This window comes from Hyperolius riggenbachi, chromosome 10 (assembly GCF_040937935.1).
Source record: "Hyperolius riggenbachi isolate aHypRig1 chromosome 10, aHypRig1.pri, whole genome shotgun sequence".
Classification (NCBI taxonomy): domain Eukaryota; kingdom Metazoa; phylum Chordata; class Amphibia; order Anura; family Hyperoliidae; genus Hyperolius; species Hyperolius riggenbachi.
The window spans coordinates 259,033,757-259,057,342 of NC_090655.1; the positions used below are offsets into that span (position 1 = coordinate 259,033,757).

A 23,586-nucleotide genomic window follows, 5' to 3' on the forward strand; every position below is an offset into this window, starting at 1 on the left:
GCTGCCTGTCACACACACAGGTAGTCACTGAATGTGCTGGGCCTGACAGTGGCACAGTAGCAATTACACCAAAGGCCAGCTGCAACTGACTAACAGGGCTGAGTGTGCCACAAAAAAAAATTATAAAAAATTAGATCACAAGAACAATATTAGCTCTCAAAAGAGCTGTTAAGGGGTGCTTCTTTAGCAATAAGAATCAGCAAGGATCAAGCTAACAAGCCTACAAGAGCCTAAGCTTTCCCTATGAGAGTCTGCTGCAGAAGCTGTCCCTTCTCTAATTACTGCAGGCACACGAGTTAGTGTTGTCCGGATCATGAACAATTCGGATCTTTGATCCGAATCTCTTTTGTGAGTCGAATCATCCGAATCATCAAAATGAACAATTTGGTTCACAAAGGGGGTGGAGCAAGGAGCGGCATGCTCCCTCTTAGCAGGCAGGGGATCCTGGAAGCAGAGCAGAGATGGATCGCTCAGTTGGAGGGGAGCCAGCCTTGCTCAGGGACAGGTAGATGAGAGAGGGGACATGGGTGCCACTGCCAGATATGTGTAGAGCACACGTACTGGCTGTAATGTGCTGCTAATGTTAGGCTGTCTGTTCTGTAGTTGTGCATAGTTAGTGAACAAATTGGAAACTTTTGGCTCAGAAGCAAAGCTCAGTAACTTTGCAGACAGTGTGCTGGGCTAGAATGGCAGGGCAGGGCAGGCACTGTGATTGCAGTGCAATATGATCCTCCTGCACTCTGCTCTAAACAGCTGCACTTAACTTCTCCCAAAATTTATGATGAGTGTTGGAGGTGAGAAAAGTACACATTTTGGAATGTTTTCTTTCACTGTGAGACATTTGCATTCAAAGTATACAGATGAACATATAGGTGAAATAGATTTAAAGCATAGGATTGCAACATGTGGGTTATGTGTGCAAAAAAAAAAAAATTTAAAAAAAGAAATGCTGCTCTCTGCTCCCCCCTCGTCGTCCACCTCCTCCCTTCTCTGTCTACTCCCTTCTCTGTCCACCATCCCCCCTTCTCTGTCTGTCCACCCCCCTCCCCTTCTCTGTCCACTGTAGGGAAAGTCCTGTCCTGCTAGTCATTTCACCCCCCCCCCCCCCCCCCCCAATGCTTCCCTAGTAAAATGGGCACATAAATGACAGATGAAATTCAATGTTGAAAAATGTAAAGTCATGCATTTTGGTCGTACCAATGGCCTAGCACCATACAAAATAAATGGGACACAGTTGGGGACTTCAAACTTGGAGAAGGACTTAGGGGTACTCATCGACAACAAGTTAAATAATCGTACTCAATGCCAAGCTGCTGCAGCTAAAACTAACAAAATTTTGGGATGCATTAAAAAAGATATTGCAGTTTTAGAGCAGGTGCAGAGACGAGCAACAAAATTGATACGTGGGACGGAAGGTCTCACTTACCAAGAAAGGTTAGATAAACTGGGTTTATTTAGTCTAGAGAAAAGACGCCTTAGAGGAGATCTAATTAACATGTATAAATACATCAGAGGGCAATATAATAGCTTGGCGGATGAGCTTTTTAGTTCCTAGGCCTTCTCAAAGGACTAGAGGACATGATCTGCACATGGAGGAAAAACGTTTTAGCCATTTATTTAGGAAAGGGTTCTTTACAGTAAGAGTGATTAAGATGTGGAATGCATTGCCACAGGAAGTCATTATGGCAAACTCTATAGCTGCATTTAAAGGGGGCTTAGATGCTTTCCTTGCGTTGAAAGACATCCATGGCTACATTTACTAGGTAATGCCTAATGATGTTGATCCAGGGATTATCTGATTGCCATCTGGAGTCCGGAAGGAATTTTTCCCTTTTGGGGCTAATTGGACCTTGCCTTGTGGGGTTTTTTCGCCTTCCTCTGGATCAACAGAGATATGTGAGGGAGCAGGCTGGAGTTGTACTTTGTACTGGTTGAACTCGATGGACGTATGTCTTTTTTTCAACCAAAATAACTATGTAACTATGTAAGTATGATTCGAGATTCGGATCGAAGATTCGAGATTCGGATCGAAGATCCGGATCTTTTCAATGATCCAATTCAAATCATCCGAATCATTGAAAAGATCCGAACTTCCCATCTCTAACACGAGAGTGAGTCCAATGCCTGATGCTGCCTGCCTTTTATAAGGGGGGGAGTGGCTCCAGGAGGTAGTGTAGCCTGATTGGCTACAATGTGCCTGCTGACTGTGATTTAAAGGGTCAAAGTTGACCCTAATGATGCACTATGGGAGGCGAATCGAACCGCCATAATGTTCGGGATCGCGGGCGAATGCAAACCACCGAAGTTTGCCGGGAACTGTTCGCCGGCAAACCGTTCGGGCCATCTCTATTCCCTTGTGGCCAGAGTCACATGGGCGATCAGCTAGATTTACCTACGTGGTGAGTCGCTGGATCCGGAGTGCTAGGGTGCTGAAGTCTGCAGTACCTGGGGGCTGCACAAGAGCACACTAACAGGGGGGAGCAGGGGGAGACCAAAAGAGGGTAGTTGCATACCTCCCAACTTCTTGAGATAAAAAAGAGTGACACTTATGCTGCACCCCTGCCACACCCCCAACCACACCCCTAGTCACGCATACCATAAAGATTTCATAAGAAAATTAAGATTGTTTAAAATTCTAACGAAATTCAAACCAAACTGGCCCTTTCTATCCTGGTTCATTTTACTTCACATTAACATTTCAAAATATGGAATAAATCAGTTTAAAGGATGGGAATAAAGTCAATGAAACACATTTTTCAATTGAATAATACATTTATTTACATAGATCTGTAAATCAGTCCTGAAAGAGGGACAAATTAGGATGAAAGAGGGACAGGGAAGCCAAAAGAGGGACAGTTGGAAGCCATGTAGTTGGGTAGGGTGAATTGGGGGGAAAGGGGTGGGGACAGTGTCCTCTAACTAACATCAATGGGGTCAACTTGCTCCAGCTTGTGTGAAGCAGTACACTAATTACACTACCTGATGGATGTATACACACGCAAGGTGTTTTAAAGCACTTTATGCCTCCAGTTTAGCAATGCAATGTGATTTCTGCCCTTAAAACCCTGCTGTGCCTCAAATCCGTAATTTTCCCCGGGACTTTTGGCGTGTATCCCACTCCTTAAAAACAGACCTAATCAAATAAAATCGAAAATTGAAAATTGCGCAAAAGGTGGATCAGCGCAACACCAGGCCGCCTCCGAATGGCCTCCATCAGAGATGCGCTGAGCCCCCCCAGGAACTACAAACGCACCTTGAACCCAAACAGAAGCTCTGCATATACACCAAAAGCATGGCTGTTAAGTGGGAGCAGCTGACCAAAAACGAATTACATTAGTACATATGCATAGCCTGGGTCCACCTTTTGCGCAATTTTCGATTTTATTTGATTAGCCGCACCCAGGCTATGCATATACATAGGTTAGGATTTAGTTAGTGTTAGGCCCCTCCCATGGAGGATTGACTTCTTCGCAGTGGGAGGGACGAGTACTTAATAGGTTGCATGCAAGCTGTTAACCTCCCCAGCGGTATGGACAGAAATGTCCGTTCAAAAAAACATTCTGTGAACAGTATAAACATGCATACACATCAATACTCTCCTGCACTGTATACTAGACCCTTGCTTGACACATTTTGGCAAGTTACAGGGAAAAAAAAGTTTTAAAAATAAATTTTATCACTGTTTGCACAGAAATCCTGGGGAAATTGAACGCCAGGGAGGTTAATGGAAACCAACATCCTCCTCTAGTGGTAGACAGGTCATGTGTATGCTCGGTGTGTATTCGACCCCACAAGTGGGGCTTGCACTCTTTTGCAGGTAGGCACTAGTCTGTTTTTAAGTAGCGCTGCTCATTTCCTTGCTATGTACTAATGTAATTCGTTTTTGGTCAGCTGCTCCCACTTAACAGCCATGCTTTTGGTGTATATGCAGAGCTTCTGTTTGGGTTCAAGGTGCGTTTGTAGTTCCTGGGGGGGCTCAGCGCATCTCTGATGGAGGCCATTCGGAGGCGGCCTGGTGTTGCGCTGATCCACCTTTTGTGTATCCCACTCCGCCATGCCCCCCTAAAGGTGTTAGGCCCCTTGAAACATCCTTTCCATCATGTTTGTGTCCATGATTAGTGTTTGTAGTTTTGAAAGTTCGCCTGCCCATTGAAGTCTATTGCAGTTTGCAAAGTTCGCGCGAACCTGAACTTTTTGCGTTGGAGGTTTGTGAACCTAAAATCGGAGGTTTGAGCCATCTCTACTCTCTTTTTCTCATGCTTTTGTCAGTTTTCAGTTTTTCTTCCTTGGTACCATTTTGTTTTTTGTTGATTATTTGACCATATTTAAGGTTTGTAATAAGAGACATAATTGCTAATATAATATGTAAGAAATGATAGTGGAATCATCTATAATAAGCAATAGTAGAATTGTGGAACATAATTTGTTGTAAGAATAGCACAGAATGTTGATGTTCCACTAGCGGTTGTTGTTGTAGAAAAATCCATATGTTGTGTGTACATATTGTTTATATGCATTGTTTTGTATAAGATGTCATCATCATGTTTCTATTTCTTTGTCTTGAACTATATATTAAGTTTGAATATTTTGAAGATCATATTCCCCTTTTTTCGGCCACCTTGAATATAATAATATTTCTTCTTCCTCCTTCCTTCCTTCTTTGCCGGTTGAATGTTGAAAAAATGTCATGGTCCAAACAAGCTATTCTGCTATCCTGTATTCCGACGTCATCCAGCAAAAATGGAGAAACCCCCATTTCCATCCATACCCAATGTCATAATGGATATAATGCACCACATAAATCGTCCATAAGATGGCAGCACTATACCACAATGGCCAGTATGTCGATGATCCAAGATTCCGCTTCTGCTACTGCCCATTAGAGCAGCGTGATGGGATGCGTTGTGGGCGCAATGCTTGCTGTACACGCTACAGCCTGTCTGGTGCGACGAAAACGTCGCACCGCTTAACTTTTTTTGAACGTTTGCACTTCACTTTTTTTCCATCTGCGATTTCTCCTCCGACACGCCTCTCTCAAGCCCATTGGCTGTCCCATACTCACTCACGGCCTCACATGCCTACCTCTCTGCTAGCCCCCACCTCCTACAATTCACTTCATGGCCGCCCGGCCGGCCGGGGAAACTCATCATGCTACACGGCCGGGGATCGCAGAGACACCAGTACAGAGGCGCCTAGTGTCACCACCCCACTAGACTGACAACTTATGCTGGGTCATCCTGCTACTGTATCCCCATCACATCTAGGCTTCCTCTCTTGGAAAACATGACCAGCCCCGCCTCACCATTTACTGCCTTATTACTCCTATTCAGGGACGGTACCGGGACGGGACCAGGCAGACAGGCTGCAGCCTCTCAGCGCTTACCCTAGAGGGCGCATTCCTCTGCACTCTCCCTGACGCACCATTCCTCTGCCCTCTACCCTCCTGCTCTAGCATCTTCCCGGTCACCTCAGCCTTCTCCTCCTCTTTAGCAAACAGCGCCCCGCCTGCTCGAAGCTCTTACAGACAAGTTGTGGCACGGCTGTGTGTACAGCGGGTTGCTAGGCAACAGCAGCAACATGACTTCTACTGTGACGAAACACTCTCTCTATGACGTAGCTGGACTCTGTGCCTGGGGAGGGACAGGGACCCCCTGCTGACATTCAATTCAGACAGCAGTCAATGCCCATCTCTGCTGCTCATTCATGACTGGACAGGCAGACCACCCAGCTCTTATCAGGTGGAGGCCTGAAAATTGCCCTACAATTATCGGGGGACTTACAATCATTGCACAACCAGAGGCTGCAGTTAGCTACTCACCACAAGATGGAGAAATCCCCACTTACAGGTGGAACGCACAGAAAGAAGGAAATTAAGCCAAAGACAGGAAATTATGTAACAGCAGGAAGAGAGAAGTTGCAGGAGATGGAGGCACACGGCTGGAACATGGAATTGTGTGATTGTTGTTTGAGTACTCCTGCTTTGGATGCCCGTGTCCTTTTTGGTTTCAGGGGGTTGGGATATTAAGAGGGGTTTTGGGAATTTTTCTACTAATAAAGTATTTTTTGACATTAAGTTCTGAAGAGTGGTGGTTGTTCTTAAATTTTATAGGTGTTGCATCATTCAACCTGCCTTCCCTCGGGCACTCGCTTGAGGTGAACTTAGTCTTTTTAGGGACTTGTGCACCAAGTCATACAATTTTTTTCTTGATTGGAAATGATGTAAAAGCAGGAAGAGAAGTTGCAGGAGATGGAGAGAAGACACGACTGGAAGAGGTAATTGTGTGATTGTTGTTATAAATTGAGCAGAGCAGAGGTCGGGATGGACATACTTTGTTACAGAGGAGGTCATAGTACACTTGTCACTATCCTTATCATCCCCCTTGAAGTAATTGCCATACAAGAGACTTTTATAACTACTGAGACTTGTTTGCTAGTTGTCTAGTGCAGTGTTTCCCAACCTTTTCCGGCCCGGGGAACACTGTCTGACCAAATTTTTCTCCGGGGAACGGCGCGCGCGCGCGGTGGGGGCGATGCGGCCCCCGGTTGTTTGCGCGACCTAGTGGACAGTGCCGCTATGGGGGGGGGGGGCTGGGGTGCGGCTGCATAGCTGGCATAGTTGCCCCAGTGTAGGGAGTTTAGTTGCCTCAGTATAGTGCCCCAGTATAGCCAGTATAGTGCCCCAGTATAGCCAGTATAGTACCCCAGTATAGCCCCCCAGTATAGCCAGTATTGTGCCCCAGTATAGCTAGTATAGTGCCCCAGTATAGCTAGTATAGTGCCCCAGAATAGTGCCCCAGTATAGCCAGTTTAGTGCCCCAGTATAGTGCCCAAGTATAGCCAGTATAGTGCCCCAGTATAGCCCCCCAGTATAGCTAGTATAGTGCCCCAGTATAGCCAGTATAGTGCCCCAGTATAGCCAGTATAGTACCCCAGTATAGCCCCCCCAGTATAGCCAGTATTGTGCCCCAGTATAGCTAGTATAGTGCCCCAGAATAGTGCCCCAGTATAGCCAGTATAGTACCCCAGTATAGCCCCCCAGTATAGCCAGTATTGTGCCCCAGTATAGCTAGTATAGTGCCCCAGTATAGCTAGTATAGTGCCCCAGAATAGTGCCCCAGTATAGCCAGTTTAGTGCCCCAGTATAGTGCCCAAGTATAGCCAGTATAGTGCCCCAGTATAGCCCCCCAGTATAGCTAGTATAGTGCCCCAGTATAGCCAGTATAGTGCCCCAGTATAGCCAGTATAGTACCCCAGTATAGCCCCCCCAGTATAGCCAGTATTGTGCCCCAGTATAGCTAGTATAGTGCCCCAGAATAGTGCCCCAGTATAGCCAGTTTAGTGCCCCAGTATAGCCAGTATAGTGCCCCAGTATAGCCCCCCCAGTATAGCCAGAATAGTGCCCCAGTATAGCTAGAATAGTGCCCCAGTATAGCCAGTTTAGTGCCCCAGGATAGCCAGTATAGTACCCCAGAATAGTGCCCCAGTATAGCTAGAATAGTGCCCCAGTATAGCCAGTTTAGTGCCTCCCGCCCATCCCCGCGGCCGCCGCTGTTATTACCTTGTTAACAGCGGCCGCTCTCCCCTCTCCGGCGCGTGTATATTCAAGCAGCGTATCTCCGGCTGCTCTGTGTGATGCACTGATGCGGAAGAAAGGAGGGCAGCGGCTTCCTGTAACGGCGATATGTATCGCCGTTACTATGGTAACCGAGCCCTGCCTCCTTCCGCATCAGTGCATCACACAGAGCAGCCGGAGATACGCTGCTAGCATATACATGGTCTGGAGAGGGGAGAGCGGCCGCTGCTAAGGTAATAACAGCGGCGGCCGCAGGGACGGGCGGGAGGGGGGATAAGAGCACGGCACACCAGGCAACGTTCCGCGGCACACTAGTGTGCCGCGGAACAGCGGTTGGGAAACACTGGTCTAGTGAATCCCTTACACGTGCCATAGATTATGTCTGGCATCTCACCTTCCTAGTAATAATTCAGTCACATCACAGAGACAAGAGAAGATGTATATGGAATATAGCCATGTCCCTCCAGTGCTGGCATCCCACCTTCCTAGTAATAATTCAGTCACATCACAGAGACAAGAGGAGATGTATATGGAATATAGCCATGTCCCTCCAGAGCCGGCATCTCAACTTCCTAGTAATAATTCAGTCACGTCACAGAGACAAGAGAAGATGTATATGGAATATAGCCATGTCCCCCCAGTGCTGGCATCTCACCTTCCTAGTAATAACCCAGTCACATCACAGAGACAAGAGAAGATGTATATGGAATATAGCCATGTCCCTCCAGTGCTGGCATCTCACCTTCCTAGTAATAATTCAGTCACATCACAGAGACAAGAGAAGATGTATATGGAATATAGCCATGTCCCTCCAGTGCTGGCATCTCACCTTCCTAGTAATAATTCAGTCACATCACAGAGACAAGAGGAGATGTATATGGAATATAGCCATGTCCCCCCAGTGCTGGCATCTCACCTTCCTAGTAATAATTCACATCACAGAGACAAGAGGAGATGTATATGGAATATAGCCATGTCCCTCCAGTGCTGGCATCTCACCTTCCTAGTAATAATTCAGTCACATCACAGAGACAAGAGGAGATGTATATGGAATATAGCCATGTCCCTCCAGTGCTGGCATTTCCCATGTACCTTAACCATTGCCCTTCACTCACACTAGGAGAGAGACACGAGGGCGTCAAAACCTCCTGTGGTTCTCACTTCTTCTGCTTACCTTGTAAACAACCTAGTATTCTATTACCTCTTATTGAAAATGTATCAGACTGTAATATACATATTGACTATACATGATATACATTCATACAGTCAGCTGTATCACAGTTTAAGTTTAGGTGGGGGGAAGTTAGTGTTAGGTGTAGGGAGGAGGAGGTTAGTGTTAGGCGTAGGGGAAGGTTAGTGTTAGGTGTAGGTATGGGGGGGGGGGGGGGGGTTAGTGTTGGGTGTAGGTATGGGGGGGGGGAGGTTGGTGTTAGGTGACTATACATGATATACATTCATACAGTCAGCCATTTCACAGCTCTCTTGTGTTAGGCGTAAGTATAGGGAATGTTAGTCGGTGTTAGGTGTATAGAGGAGGAGGTTAGTGTTAGGTGTAAGGAGAAGTTAGTGTTAGGTGTAGGTAGGGGGAAGTTAGTGTTAGGTGTATGTAGGGGGAAGTTAGTTTTTGGTGTAGGCATGGAGAAGGCTAGTGTTAGGTGTAGAGAGGAGGTTAATGTTAGGTGTAAGTAGGGGGGAGTATAGTGTTAGATGTTGATAGGGGAGGTTAGTGTTAGGTGTAGATAGGGAGAGGTTAGTGTTAGGTTTAGGTGGGGGGAGGTTAGTGTTAGGTGTAGATAGGGAGAGGTTGGTGTTAGGTTTAGGTGGGGGGAGGTTAGTGTTAGGTGTAGGGAGGAGGAGGTTAGTGTTAGGCATAGGGGAAGGTTAGTGTTAGGTGTAAGTAATGGGGGGGGGGGTTAGTGTTGGGTGTAGGGAAGAGGAGGTTAGTGTTAGGTGTAGGTATGGGAGAGGTTGGTGTTGTTGAGGGAAGGTGGGGGGGAAGAGTTAGTGTAAGGTGTGGGGGGCGGGTTAGTGTTAGGTGTAGGTAGAGGGAGGTTAGTGTTAGGTGTCGGTAGAGGGAGGTTAGTTTTAGGTGTAGGTAGGGGGGAGGTTGGTGTTAGGTGTAGGTAGGAAGAGGTTAGTGTTAGGTGTAGGAAGGGGGAGGTTAGTGTTAGGTGTAGGTAGGGGGAGGTTAGTGTTCGATGTAGGAAGGGAGTTAGCATTAGGTGTAGGTAGGGGGGAGGTTGGTGTTAGGCATAAGTAGAGGGGATGTTAGTGTTATGTGGGGAATGGAGTTAGTGTTATGCATAGGTAGAGGGAGGTTAGTATTAGGTGTACGTAGGGTGAAGGGTTAGTATTAGGTAGAGGTGTGGAGGGAACATTGCACCCATTTTAACATGTGGTGCTTTTAAATGTACGCCTTGAAGGGAGTAGTAGAATTTTACTTTAGGGTAGTAGGCCTTTATTCCTGAGAATGATACAAAGTATCTATATATTGGACTAGGTTAGATAATTGCCCCTTAGGGATGGAGGCATAGAGAGGAATATAATCTGTGAATAGTGCGGAGTGGAGCTGTGACTGGCTGATCCTGTATGCCATGGAATACTGAGCCCATAAGGTCCTCGTGGAGCAGCTACCACCTCCAGCTGGTGCCTCACACGTATGCACACTCTCTGTATTACCTTATCTCTGGATTTCTATTACTTCTTATGCTATAAATTATGCAGCTAAATACACCTGTTATCATCTGTAAGATAGGTAGAAAACGAGGTGCACAGGACCACTAGCCTGGGTCACTCCGGAGTGCTCAAGGCCCAAAATAGTTCCACCAAGTCAGATACTGTAGAGATAGGAGCGGCCGGGCACATCCATTAAAAAAAGACCTTTATTGAAATGCATTTAAAATCGGTGCAGACAAACTAGACGACAGTCAGCCAGAAGAGAAAGGGGCAAGCATGTAACAGGATCGTCAACAGCTGTTTCACACTCTACATAGGAGCGCTTCCTCAGGACCTGTGCTTATTACTGCAGTCACAGGAGTTGTATGTTTATCCCAGCCGTTATGGGAGGCCGGCCTGTTTCTCTTCCCTGTGAAGGAGGACATTTTCCCTGATAGCTTTTCCCAGCAGCTGTTCATAGCAACAGTCACTAAGGCCGGCAGCCAATAATATGTTGTGCATCAAAAAAGAAAAACAGTTGAATCAGGCACTGCAGTGGTTACTGTTTTAATGGTGTTTCAGATTGTGGATAAAATCACCATTGTTATATCAAAATTGTGACATTCAAAAAGGTAGGTGCAAAACATCATCATCTGTAGAAAAAATCGTCATGTGCAAACATCTTGTGCATTCAAATAGTTGCAAGAGGAGGATGTCCTACCATATCAAAAGGTGGCGGTGGTGGGTGCAGGGCAAAATCGGTAGCCTAACGGCCGTTTCGTACGGCGGTGCTTCTTCCGAGGCTGATCCACTCGGAAGAGCCCTGCACCCACCACCGCCACCTTTTAATATGGTAGGACATCCTCCTCTTGCAACTATTTGAATGCACAATATGTTTGCACATGACGATTTTTTCTACAGATGATGATGTTTTGCACCTACCTTTTTGAATGTCACAATTTTGATATAACAATGGTGATTTTATCCACAATCTGAAACAAGATTAAAACAGTAACCACTGCAGTGCCTGATTCAACTGTTTTTCTTTTTTGATGCTGATCCTATGTGTATTTTTCGCTAATTAGTCATGAGCACGTAGTATCTGTTATAGTATCAAGGTGGCCTTTAGAACATCTGTCCATCCCCATTCCCAGTGACACGGCTACAGGTTTTGTAGTGCCGGCAACCTTTTGCTCCTTGATTTGATCAATAATATGTTGTGCAATCCAGTTGTTGTGGGTCAGTGGAGGTCTCAGGGTAGGGATGTTCTGATGGAGCAGGTTCTGTCCATTGTGTCCAGTTGCAGCAGTTCAGACAGTGCCACCGGATGACCATATCCATTGTATCTCTGATGGAGAGAAGCCAATGTGCAGTCAGGAGCCACTGGTGTTGGGTGGTCCCGCAGTGGGAGAGGTTGGAGTATGCAGAAAGATGATGGCTGGTGAGTCACAGCTAGGGGGTGGAGCCAGGTAACAAGGGGCTTGGCTGGTAGGACAGGCAGAAAAGATGGAGGCTGCAGCTGGGGAGGGGTTGGGTGGCCTCTGCTGCTTTGGTCTTGGTATTGGCACTGTCCCAGTTGGGAGGTTTGTTGCTCTTGGAGGGTTTGGGGTTAGTAGGTGATGGACAGGTGAGGTCAGGATATGGAGCTGCAGTTCCCTCTGCCTAGTTCATTAGGTGCCAGAGCCATAAGTAATGATCATTTGTAGCTAATTAGCTGCAGGCCTCAGCTCCTATCTTCCTCTGTCTCCAGCTGTTCTCTCCTCACATCCTCATCCATTTACCGCTGCCGGCACTGCTGTAACCTCCCAGGAATGTGTGCATGGAGAGGAGGAGAGAAGCACCAGATGATGAGCAAGGCACACTGGGAGAGAGGACTGTGGTACTGAATGTGCAGGAGACCACAGCTTATGGGATATTATCACCCCTAGCAAATTATGTTCTTTCCTGTGCTCTGTTTATTACTGCTAATATCTTACAGCTATAATTTGTTATCCATTTCAGAACTGAGTTCTGAGCTCAAAAAACAAGAGAAGGTATCCGAGGAGTGTTCTGCAGTCTGTAGAAGAGAAACACATGATGAGAACAGACAAAGAGGAAGAAGTATGTGAGGAGTGATCAGCAGTCTATGGAGGAGCGTGACATGATGGGGACAATTAAAGAAGAAGAAGAAGATAAGAAGTATGTGAGGAGTGATCAGCAGTCTATGAAGGAGGGTGACCTGATGAGGATAATCAAAGAAGAAGAAGGAGAGAAGTATGTGAGAAGTGGTCAGCAGTCTATGGAGAAGGGAGACATGATGGGGACCATTAAGGAGGAAGAAGACATGACATATGTGAAGGATGATCAGCAGTCTATGGAGGAGGGTGACATGATGAGGACAATTAAAGAAGAAAAGAAGTATGTGAGGAGTGATCAGCAGTCTATGGAGAAGGGAGACATGATGGGGACCATTAAGGAGGAAGAAGACATGACATATGTGAAGAGTGATCAGCAGTCTATGGAGGAGGGTGACATGATGAGGACAATTAAAGAAGAGGAAGAGGAGACATATGTGAGGAGTGATCAGCAGTGTATGGAGGAGGGTGACATGATGAGGACAAGTAAAGAAGAAGAAGAAGAGAAGTATGTGAGGAGTGGTCAGCAGTCTATGGAGCCGGGTGACATGATGAAGACAAATAAAGAGAAAACCCCATATTCAGAGGGCAGAACAGGTGAGTAATCAATATTAAGTGTTGAATATCTTGTTGATTATTATGACTGTGTCACTGCTCACAGACTGGCCATATTAGGAGTTATAATGCAAGGATCAGTGCAGGGCTGTGGAGTCGGAGTCGGGGCAATTTTGGGTGCCTGGAGTCGGAGTCAGGAAAAAATGCACCAACTCCGACTCCTAATGAATTTAATCTGTAATTAAAATAGAAAATATGATAAAATGTTCTATTTCTCAGATAATAGTCATCATAAATAATTTATACATACAGTAATAGCTGTGCTTAGTCCACAAAAATTAAATAAACCAATCAAAATTAGTTACTTGTTAGGGCTGCACGATTTTAGGGGAAAAAAAAATTCTCTCAAAAATTGCGATTTCGATTTTTTCACGATTTTCTTCAAATCAAGCTTTAGCACTAAGTTCACATTGCCCCAACTACACTCTGCTAACACCTGATGATCCACCAATACACTACACTATGCTAACTTGAATCTTGATGCCCCACCAATTAAACTCCACTGCACAATGCTAACCTCTGATTCCCATCAATAACACACTAAGCTAACTCCTGATGCCCACCAGCTATGCTACAATGCACTACTCTAATGCTCGCTCTAGACGCCGCGATGTGTCTTATCAATCGAGCTGCTTATGCGGCTCGATTGATAAGTTCCGACAGGTCCGATTTCGCCGCCGCCGATTCCCTGCTCGTTCCCCACGAGCGGACAATTGCAGGGAATCGAGCAGAAGATAAGCGGGGACGAGGGGGGGTCGAATCCGATGCATGTGGGGACGCGGCGGGGATGCGGCAGATCGCTCCGTCTAGATCCAGCTTAACACCTTCTGCCCCCATTCCCAGCTACACTACACTTAACCCCTGCAGCTACAATGACTACTCTGCAACTGCCACTGTTAAGCCTGAAGCACTAGGCAGACAGGCTAGTTAAAGTAGTGGCTAAGCTGCATGGGCATGAAGCAGAGCCTGTGACAGAGAGCACAGCAGGACCAGGCAGATAGAGCATACACACAGACTGTATACAGGGTGTATACCAGGGCTGTGGAGTCGGTCCAAAAATCCACCGACTCTGACTCCTTAGTTTAGGATTCCTCCGACTCCTCGACTCCGACTCCTCTAATTTGCATATTACAATTGTGTTGATTAACAGTATGTAACGTGAAATTTGTCTCTTAACTGCCAACGCTTAGGAATTTTACAAGACAACTGAAGTGAGAAGGATATGGAGACTGCCATATTTATTCCCTTTAGACTAAAACTAGTCCTTGGTAAGAGTACTTGTAAAAGGTACAAACCGGAACAAAGAACAAGAATTAGTTACTTGTGCTGCTTCAATAAAGCAGTCCCCGTATTTTTAAAGTCAGATATACATATTTAAAGTCAGATATACACATCTGATTGTGACTGTACAGTATATATGATGTGTACACAGGAATCTCTTATATATACTAAATAACGTCTATGCTGTAAGAATAAAGCCTGATGTGTAGCCGTGTCACTAATAGAGATGGTCAATGAGATGGAAATAATTCTGCATTGATGCTGGTTTATGCAAATGTACTCACTCTCTTTGCTCATAAAATCAAATAATTTGATATGTTGTTAAAATTTGGTTTGGTGACTACAAATTAAAGGGTACCTGAGACGGATGAAAAGAAGAGTGTTATACATACCTGGGGCTTTCTCCAGCCCCCTTCAGGCTAATCAGTCCCTCGTTGTCCTCCTTCACCACCTGGAACTTCTGCTATGAGTCCCGGTAATTCAGCCAGTCAGAGCAGTCTGGCTACGTGCCGCTTCCACAGCCAGGAGCATTCTGCACAGGTGTAGTACGCCCCCGGCAGCGGAGTGTGTGCATGCGCACTACGCCAGACTGGCTCAAGTACCTGGACTCATAGCAGAAGATCCAGGTGGCGAAAGAGGACAGCGAGGGACTGATTAGCCTGAAGGGGGCTGGAAGAAGCCCCAGGTATGTTTAAAACTTTAATTTCATCTGTCTCAGGTTTACTTTGGTACACAGTAGTACTATACTCTACATATGCACTCCCCACAGAGCTGCAGGGAATCCACTGAGAATGTTGTGCACATTGAACAGAGAGGTGTTGTCTGTCACCCATAAACCTTGTTCAGATTGTGCATGAAGAATGTGTAATAGAGGAAGAATCTCCTCATTCCCCTGCAGAGTACCTGCACATCACTCTTACATGTACCCACAGTTACATTGCCTAGGGCCTGATAGATGTTATTTGTTCCAGTCTGTACCTTTTACAAGTAATCTTACCAAGGACTAGTTTTAGTCTATGACTAAAGGGAAAAAATATGGCAGTCTCCATATCCTTCTCACTTCAGATGAATTTTAAAATTCCTAAGCGTTGGCAGTTAAGAGACGAATTTCATGTTACATACTTTCAATCAACAAGATTTTAATATGCAAATTAGAGGAGTCGGAGTCGAGGAGTCTGAGTCGGTGGAATCCTAAACTGAGGAGTTGGAGTCGGTGGATTTTTGTAACTACTCCACAGCCCTGGATCAGTGTTGCACCTGTAAATAGTACATTTAACACCAGCTAATTTGAAAATAAGAGTATCCACCTCTCTTACAAAGATAAACAATATCGTGTAATAATCAAAAAAGTGCTAAGTGCATTTAAAACACCGCTATGTAGCAATTCATCAGAATAAAATGTGCAGTAACAATAATACATGAATAAATAGACAATAGAATATATCGGTACGTACCTACAGCCACTCACGCATTCAGACCACGGACACCTCCACTCGCTGAAGTGACAAAATTAACTGGGAGGGTCCTGAAAAAGTGTGCAAAAATAGCAAATAGTAAAAAGCAAAAAATGAAAAGCAAAAATATGTCATTAACCTACTTATAAACAAAATGATGCATTGAACCTGCTAATAAACTGCAGGCTTCTGTGAAAGAATCATCAACCATTAAATGTGCTTGAAAGTAGTTTAGCAGTTTGTAGTCGTAGCACATTTAGTGTAAATCTTATGCAGGATGATGCAGGTCAGATTGCTTTTCCCTTTGTGCGGGTGAATGTAAGTCACTAGCTGCAATTGCTGCAATGACTGGATAATCACTAATAGAATGTGCTGATGTTCAATGGTAGTTAAAGAGGATCTGAAATGAAAATAATCATATGATATAATGAATTGTATGTGTAGTACAGCAAAGAAATAGAACATTAGTAGCAAAGAATAGAGTCTCCTATTGTTTTCAGTACAGGATGAGTTAAGAAACTTCAGTTGTTATCTATGCAGAAGAGCTGCTGAGAGCTCTCAGACCCACTGGGTGAAATACAGTCCTGTTTTCTGAGGCACTTATACATCAAATAGAAAGCGAGACACAGCTTCAGATTAGGTTTTACTGCCGGGGAGTTCAGAGGATCATTAGCTCCGCTTTGTTTTATAGTTTGAAATACAGAGTGTGGTTTGTAATTGCAAATATGACAGAACAATGCAATGTTATAAAGAGAGACTGAAGCCTTTCAAAATACCTCTTTTTATGCTGCAGGCTTCTTCATCAATATAACCCAAGCTGATTCGCCGCGGGGTCTCAGCAGAACGAGGGCCTTATACCCCCCAAATCCCGTAGCAAAATTCCACGGCTTTCCATGTCGCGGATTGTGCTGCCGGGGAGGCGGAGCTTTGCGCTGTAGCTCTGCCTCCAGTACAGTCAGTCCGCGCTGATCGCCACCTCTCCCCTCTCAGTGATAGAAGACTGAGAGGGGCGGGGAGAGGCGGAGCTTTAGGCTGTAGCTCCGCCTCCAGTACAGTCAGTCTGCGCTGATCGCCGCCTCTCCCCTCTCAGTGAAAGAAGACTGAGAGAGGCGGGGAGAGGTGGAGCTTTGCGCTGTAGCTCTGCCTCCAGTACAGTCAGTCCGCGCTGATCGCCGCCTCTCCTCTCTCAGTGAAAGAAGACTGAGAGAGGCGGGGAGAGGCGGAGCTTTGCGCTGTAGCTCTGCCTCCAGTACAGTCAGTCTGGCTGATCGCCGCCTCTCCCCTCTCAGTGATAGAAGACTGAGAGGGGTGGGGAGAGGCGGAGCTTTGTGCTGTAGCTCTGCCTCCAGTACAGTCAGTCTGGCTGATCGCCGCCTCTCCCCTTTCAGTGAAAGAAGACTGAGAGGGGCGGGGAGAGGCGGAGCTTTGCGCTGTAGCTCTGCCTCCAGTACAGTCAGTCTGCGCTAATCGCCGCCTCTCCCCTCTCAGTGAAAGAAGACTGAGAGGGGCGGGTAGAGGCGGAGCTTTGCGCTGTAGCTCTGCCTCCAGTACAGTCAGTCTGCTCTGATCGCTGCCTCTCCCCTCTCAGTGATAGAAGACTGAGAGAGGCGGGGAGAGGCGGAGCTTTGCGCTGTAGCTCTGCCTCCAGTACAGTCAGTCTGGCTGATCGCCGCCTCTCCCCTCTCAGTGATAGAAGACTGAGAGAGGCGGGGAGAGGCGGAGATCAGTGCAGAGTGATGCGAGTAGATGCAGAGCTACTGCACAAAGCTCTGTCTCTACCCGGAAGGAGCCCCAAATCTTTCCCCGGCTATTTCAGGGGGATTAAGACCTTGTTCTGCCGCGTCCCCACGGCGAATCAGCTTGAGCTATGATGATGAAGAGGCCTGCAGCATAAAAACAGGTATTTTGAAAGGCTTCAGACTCTCTTTAGAGAAAAGCTATATAACTAAAAATAAAATGATGATACTCTTTTCTTTGCTACTAATATACTATTAATTATCCGTACTACACATACAATTCGTTATCTCATAAGTTTTGTTTCGTTTCAGTGTCACTTTAATACACAGGAATCCTGTGCAGAGTGTAGGTAAAACTCAGTTTTGAAAATAGATGTTAGACGTGGGCTGAAACGTGGTGAGTGCAGTAGGCAGCGTGGTTTGCAGACACTTACCATGTGTATTTGTAGATACCCCTGTATTAATAAGGCCTGGAGAAGAGTGTTGTACCTGGGTGCCCCATTTTCCCCTTTGGCCCTGGCTTGCTGCTATTTTGTATTAAAGTGAACATCGGCGCCTGATTTGGCGGACACTTGAGTTGCATGAGGAATGGGAATTACATGTCCGTGCTGCATCCCTGTGAGATCCATGTTGCGTTTATTTCAGGAAATGTTAAATAAGCCACACTATTTACCTGCCTAAACATTTTTAGTGGCAGCCACTATCTGAGAGGCCTAAAAAAAATATTTAGGCAGGTAAATGCCCAATTTTTCAGGCATCTCAGACAGTGGCTGCAACCACAAATGTATTAGGCAGGTAATCCCAAATTTGTCAAGCCTCTCAGTCAGTGGCAGCAATTTAAAATGTTTAGGCAGGTAAATGCTGATATATATATATATATATATATATATATATATATATATATATATATTTTTTACAATAAAGTTTTATTAAGTGAAAGAAAAAAGGTGTGTACAGTTATACACAGGTATACACAAATCAAATCCATTTGTGGGGCTAAAAACATAAAAACTTGCACAGTTCAATTAAGCATGTTTAAGCATGTTAGCCAGTTTGTCACATGTTAGAAGATTTTTAAAAAAAAATCTGCTAGACAGCAACAGGCTGGTATCTTGGCATTACTGGAAAGGGGATTGAGTCTGCTATGCATGAAATAATCTAATGCCAGCTGGGAAGCATGCTAACCATGATTACAAGGTATTTACATACTGAAAGCTAACAATAACAATAATAATAATAACATTTCTATAGAGCTTTTCTCCCATAGCATGCAAAGCGCTTAGGCTCTCTCAGATTCAGAAATTGGCAGTAGGATGAAGTATTGACACAACAGAAATTATATTTCTGCAAATGCCAGACTAAACAGGTGGGTTTTCAGTCTGGATTGAAACACGTCCAGAGATGGAGCTGTCCTGATCTGCTGAGGTAAGGATTTCCATAATGTAGGAGCAGCATGACAGAAGGCTCTGGGACCAAAAGTTTCCAGGTGAACTCTGGGTATGACTAGATTATTAGAACGTGTGGATCTGAGATTGCGGGGATTGCTACACAGCTGTAACATTTCTTTCATGTATCCAGGGCCAGATTATGTAGTGATTTAAATGTCAGTAGGCCAATCCGGAATAGGTCCCTCCATTCTATAGGTAGCCAGTGAAGGGAGTGCAGGACTGGTGTTATGTGGCAGTGATGAGGTTGGTTAACAGTCTGGCAGCAGTATTCTGTATCAGCTGTAGGCGGTACAAGTCCTTTTTTTGGAAGGCTGGTGTAGAGAACATTGACCTAGTCCAGTCGGGATGTAAGGAAGGCATGAACTAAGGTTGGCAGATCTGTGGGGATGAAGTGCTTGATTTTTGTGATGTTCTTCAAGTGAAAATAGGATGATTTCACCACAGCAGAGATGTGGGTTCTGAAGTTTAAATCCCCATCAATTAGAACTCCCAGGCTACGCACATGCTCAGAGCTGTGTAGATCTGTGCCTCCTATTCCCAGTGGTGAAGACTTCAGGAGAAGTTGTTTTTGTTGTCATTCGCTTCCCTCCGATTAGAAGGACTTAAGTTTTATCTGCATTTAGTCTCAGCCAATTGTCACTCATCCATTGCTGTAGTTCAGCTAGGCAGGTGTTTATTGTTGGGAGTTGGGTCTGTCACCCCAGGCTTGAAGGAAAGATATAGTTGGGTGTCATTAGCATAGCAGTGGGATGTCAGGCCGTCAGGTATGTAAGGCTGAGAGCTAGCAGAGGCATCCCATAGGCTGGCAGGGTAAAATACACAACCTGTGTTTTAGGGTATCATTGGCGCTCCTTCCATCTATCCCATACTAGAGTTCTTGATGGCCTCCTATCTACACACACTCGTTTTTTTTTTTATAAGGAAATGAGCTGTCTACTCTTTTAACCCAGTTTTGAAAGGTTAGTGGCGAGGGCACAAGCCATCTATCTGCATGCCGCCTCTTGCCTGGCCATGATCAGCACTCCTGACAAAAAGGATTTACGGGGAGTTGCCAAACCCTCATCGTGTATGACACCCGAAATGCATACAATTGGATCAGCGTTCATAGGGAACCCATCTTGTCATGCAAGAATTTTGTAAATTGTTTCCAGTAATCTATTATCACGGGGTAATCCTTAATAAGATGAAAAAAGGTGGGTGCGGGAGATATTTGGGACAGACATCAGTGGCCATGGAGTTATATTTAACTAGCCTGTTCGGGGTCAGATAGGCCTGCTGGAGAATATATAATTGTATGATTCTACCATGAACATAGGGGGATACCTTTTTCACAGCATCAAGGGCATCTTCCCAATCCTCATCTACATTATTATTATTATTATTATTATTTTTTTTTTTTTATTATTATGATTATTTAGTATTTATATAGCGCCATCATCTTCCGCAGCGCTGTACAGAGTATATATTGTCTTGTCACTAACTGTGCCTCAGAGGGGCTCACAATCTAATCCCTACCATAGTCATATGTTTATGTATGTTTTGTACAGTACATGTATTGTAGTCTAGGGCCAATTTAGGGAGAAGCTAACTAACATATCTGTATTGGGGTGCCCGGAGGAAACCCATGCAGCCACGGGGAGAACATACAAACTCCTTGCAGATGTTGAACTGGCTGGGATTTGAACCAGGGACCCAGTGCTGCAAGGCGACAGCGCTAACCACTACGACGTTGTGCTACCTAAATAAAAATTATTTACTCTTTGAAGTTGTTCTTCTTCCCACGACTAAGTCTCTTGTGACACAGGATGCAGATGGCTTCAGTGCTGTATCAGGCAGACACACAGAAATAAGCCCACACTGCAGAGCCTTGTACTGATGCTCTGGTACCGGTAGGAGTGACTGGGCATTGTGTGTGGCTGACCCCAGGTGACTTCACACTTTCCTGTTTGCCTCCTGTCCCCTGCAACCTCTCCCTGCTTCTCACTCTTATCCTCCCTTTCCAATGCTCTGTCTCTCCCTCTGATTGCTCCTCCTTCTGTTCCTCTCTTGTGGGCACCCATGTGACATCCATCACCCCCATCGCTTACACTTCCCAGCTCACAGTAGGTGCCACAGCAGGGAAATTGCACCTTGTGGTGACCTCAGTACTGTCGTCTGAGTGTCTAACTTCCTCTATACACACACCTTATTAATATGGATCTATGTATATAACTTTAATTAGAGGAAAACTAGTAATAAAACATAATATTTAATTCAATTAGGATAAAAACATTGTAAAGCCGCTCAAACATCATTGTGAAGTGAAAACACAGTGGGGGTTACCTACGCAGCTCTTACTGTTACTGTAAGGCCTGGGACCCACTAAGCACTTGTGATGAGAAGCCCTTGATAATGTAATGCTATGTGTGTGATCACACGTGAGGGATGGGATTTGTTGTTTTATCCCCCATAGCATTACATTAGCAAGAGCTTCACAAATCACAAGTGCTTAGAAAATTGCTGCCAGTGGTTTCCAGGCCTAACTCTGAGATGGTGCAAATTGTATGCTAATTATATGCAAAATTATGCATCTGCTTCATCTGGTCCATTTTCAAACTGCATAAACTTTGCCTCAACTTGGAATTCTTAGCAGCTCACTGACCATCGCTAATGATAATTGTTCCTCCTCTCAGAATTCTATAACAGGAAGTGATGATGTTTCTCTATTTGCAGGGCGGAGTCCCGGCATCAGGAACCTCTCAGAGACTCGTCTCTCTGTATCCACAGACTGTACAGCGGATGATGATGTCACTGGACAAGAGTCTCCTGCAGATATCCTGGTTACCCCAAATTTTCCCCCAGACTCCCCTCACCTGTCTAACCCTGAGGGGCCTCATACCCAGCACAGCTCTCCCCCTGCTGGAGGGTCTTATTCCTGTTCCATGTGTGGGAAATGTTTTGTTCAGATATCGCATCTTGCCAGACATGAGAGATCTCACACTGGAGAGAAGCCCTATTCATGTGCTGAGTGTGGGAAATGTTTTGTTCGGAAATCACATCTTGTCAGACATGAGAGATCTCACACTGGTGAGAAGCCCTATTCATGTGCTGAGTGTGGGAAATGCTTTGTACAGATATCGCATCTTGTCATACACAAGAGATCTCACACTGGTGAGAAGCCCTTTTCCTGTGCTGAGTGTGGGAAATGTTTTATTCAAAAATCAGTTCTTGTTATTCATGAGAGATCTCACACTGGTGAGAAGCCCTATTCATGTATAGACTGTGGGAAATGTTTTGCATCTAAAGAAGGCCTTATACTTCATGAGAGATCTCACACTGGTGAGAAGCCCTATTCATGTGCTGAGTGTGGAAAATGTTTTGGCTCTAAATCAAACCTTATCAAACATGAGAGAACTCACAGTGGCGAGAAGCCCTATTCATGTGCCGAGTGTGGGAAATGTTTTGTACAGCTATCACATCTGGTTAGACATCAGACATCTCACACTGGTGTGAAGCCCTATTCATGTTCTGAGTGTGGGAAATGTTTTGTTCGGAAATCACATCTTGTCAGGCATGAGAGATCTCACACTGGTGAGAAGCCCTATTCATGTGCTGAGTGTGGGAAATGTTTTATACAGATATCACACCTTGTCACACACAAGAGATCTCACACTGGTGAGAAGCCCTTTTCATGTGATGAGTGTGGGAAATGTTTTGTTCAGAAATCACAGCTTGTCAGACATGAGATCTCTCACACTGGTGAGAAGCCCTTTTCCTGTGCTGAGTGTGGGAAAGGTTTTATTCAAAAATCAGTTCTTGTTATTCATGAGAGATCTCACACTGGTGAGAAGCCCTATTCCTGTATAGACTGTGGGAAATGTTTTGCATCTAAAGATGGCTTTATACATCATGAGAGATCTCACACTGGTGAGAAGCCCTATACATGTCCTGAGTGTGGAAAATGTTTTGGCTCTAAATCAATCCTTATCAAACATAAGAGATCTCACACTGGCGAGAAGCCCTATTCATGTGCTGAGTGTGGGAAATGTTTTGTACAGATAACAAATCTTGTCAGGCATGAGATGTCTCACACTGGTGAGAAACCCTTCTCATGTGCTGAGTGTGGGAAATGTTTTGCACGTAAATCACATCTTGTCAGGCATGATAGATCTCACACTTGTGAGAAGCCCTATTCATGTGCTGAGTGTGGGAAATGTTTTGTAGAGAAATCACAGCTTGTCAGTCATGAGAGATCTCACACTGGTGAGAAGCCCTATTCATGTGCTGAGTGTGGGAAATGTTTTGTACAGAAATCACAGCTTGTCAGACATGAGAGATCTCACACTGGTGAGAAACCCTATTCTTGTGCTGAGTGTGGGAAATGTTTTAGGCATAAAGAAAGCCTTGTCAGTCATGAGAGATCTCACACTGGTGACAAGCCCTAAGCATGTGTTGTGTATGGGAAATGTTGTTGTTTGGAAATCACTGCTTGTTATATATTTGTGTTGAGTGTGGGAAATGTTTTGGCCATAAGTGGTCTTTTACAATGCTTTTATTTTTGTCTCTTGCAAAGTGCTCATAGAAATATTTCAACACAGAGTCCTGAGGACACTTTCATGCTACTCAGTTCATAGGTTTGGTAAAGCTGAATGGAGGTGACATGAGGAGATAAACATGGGCACATATAGTCCTAACCTGAGATAGAACTTGCCTGAGTTCATGTTTTATATT

General features: G+C 45.1%; 1 protein-coding gene across 1 annotated transcript in view; it reads left to right on the plus strand.

Moving 5' to 3' along the window:
* Nucleotides 1–23,586, plus strand: part of LOC137537129 (zinc finger protein 208-like) — a 221,367-nt gene that overhangs the window by 67,107 nt on the left and 130,674 nt on the right. Inside the window, exons 8-10 of the mRNA XM_068259261.1 lie at nt 12,230–12,261; nt 12,315–12,939; nt 21,589–23,238. Coding sequence (XP_068115362.1) covers nt 12,230–12,261; nt 12,315–12,939; nt 21,589–23,238 — 2,307 coding nt within the window. The remainder of the gene's footprint in view (nt 1–12,229; nt 12,262–12,314; nt 12,940–21,588; nt 23,239–23,586) is intronic.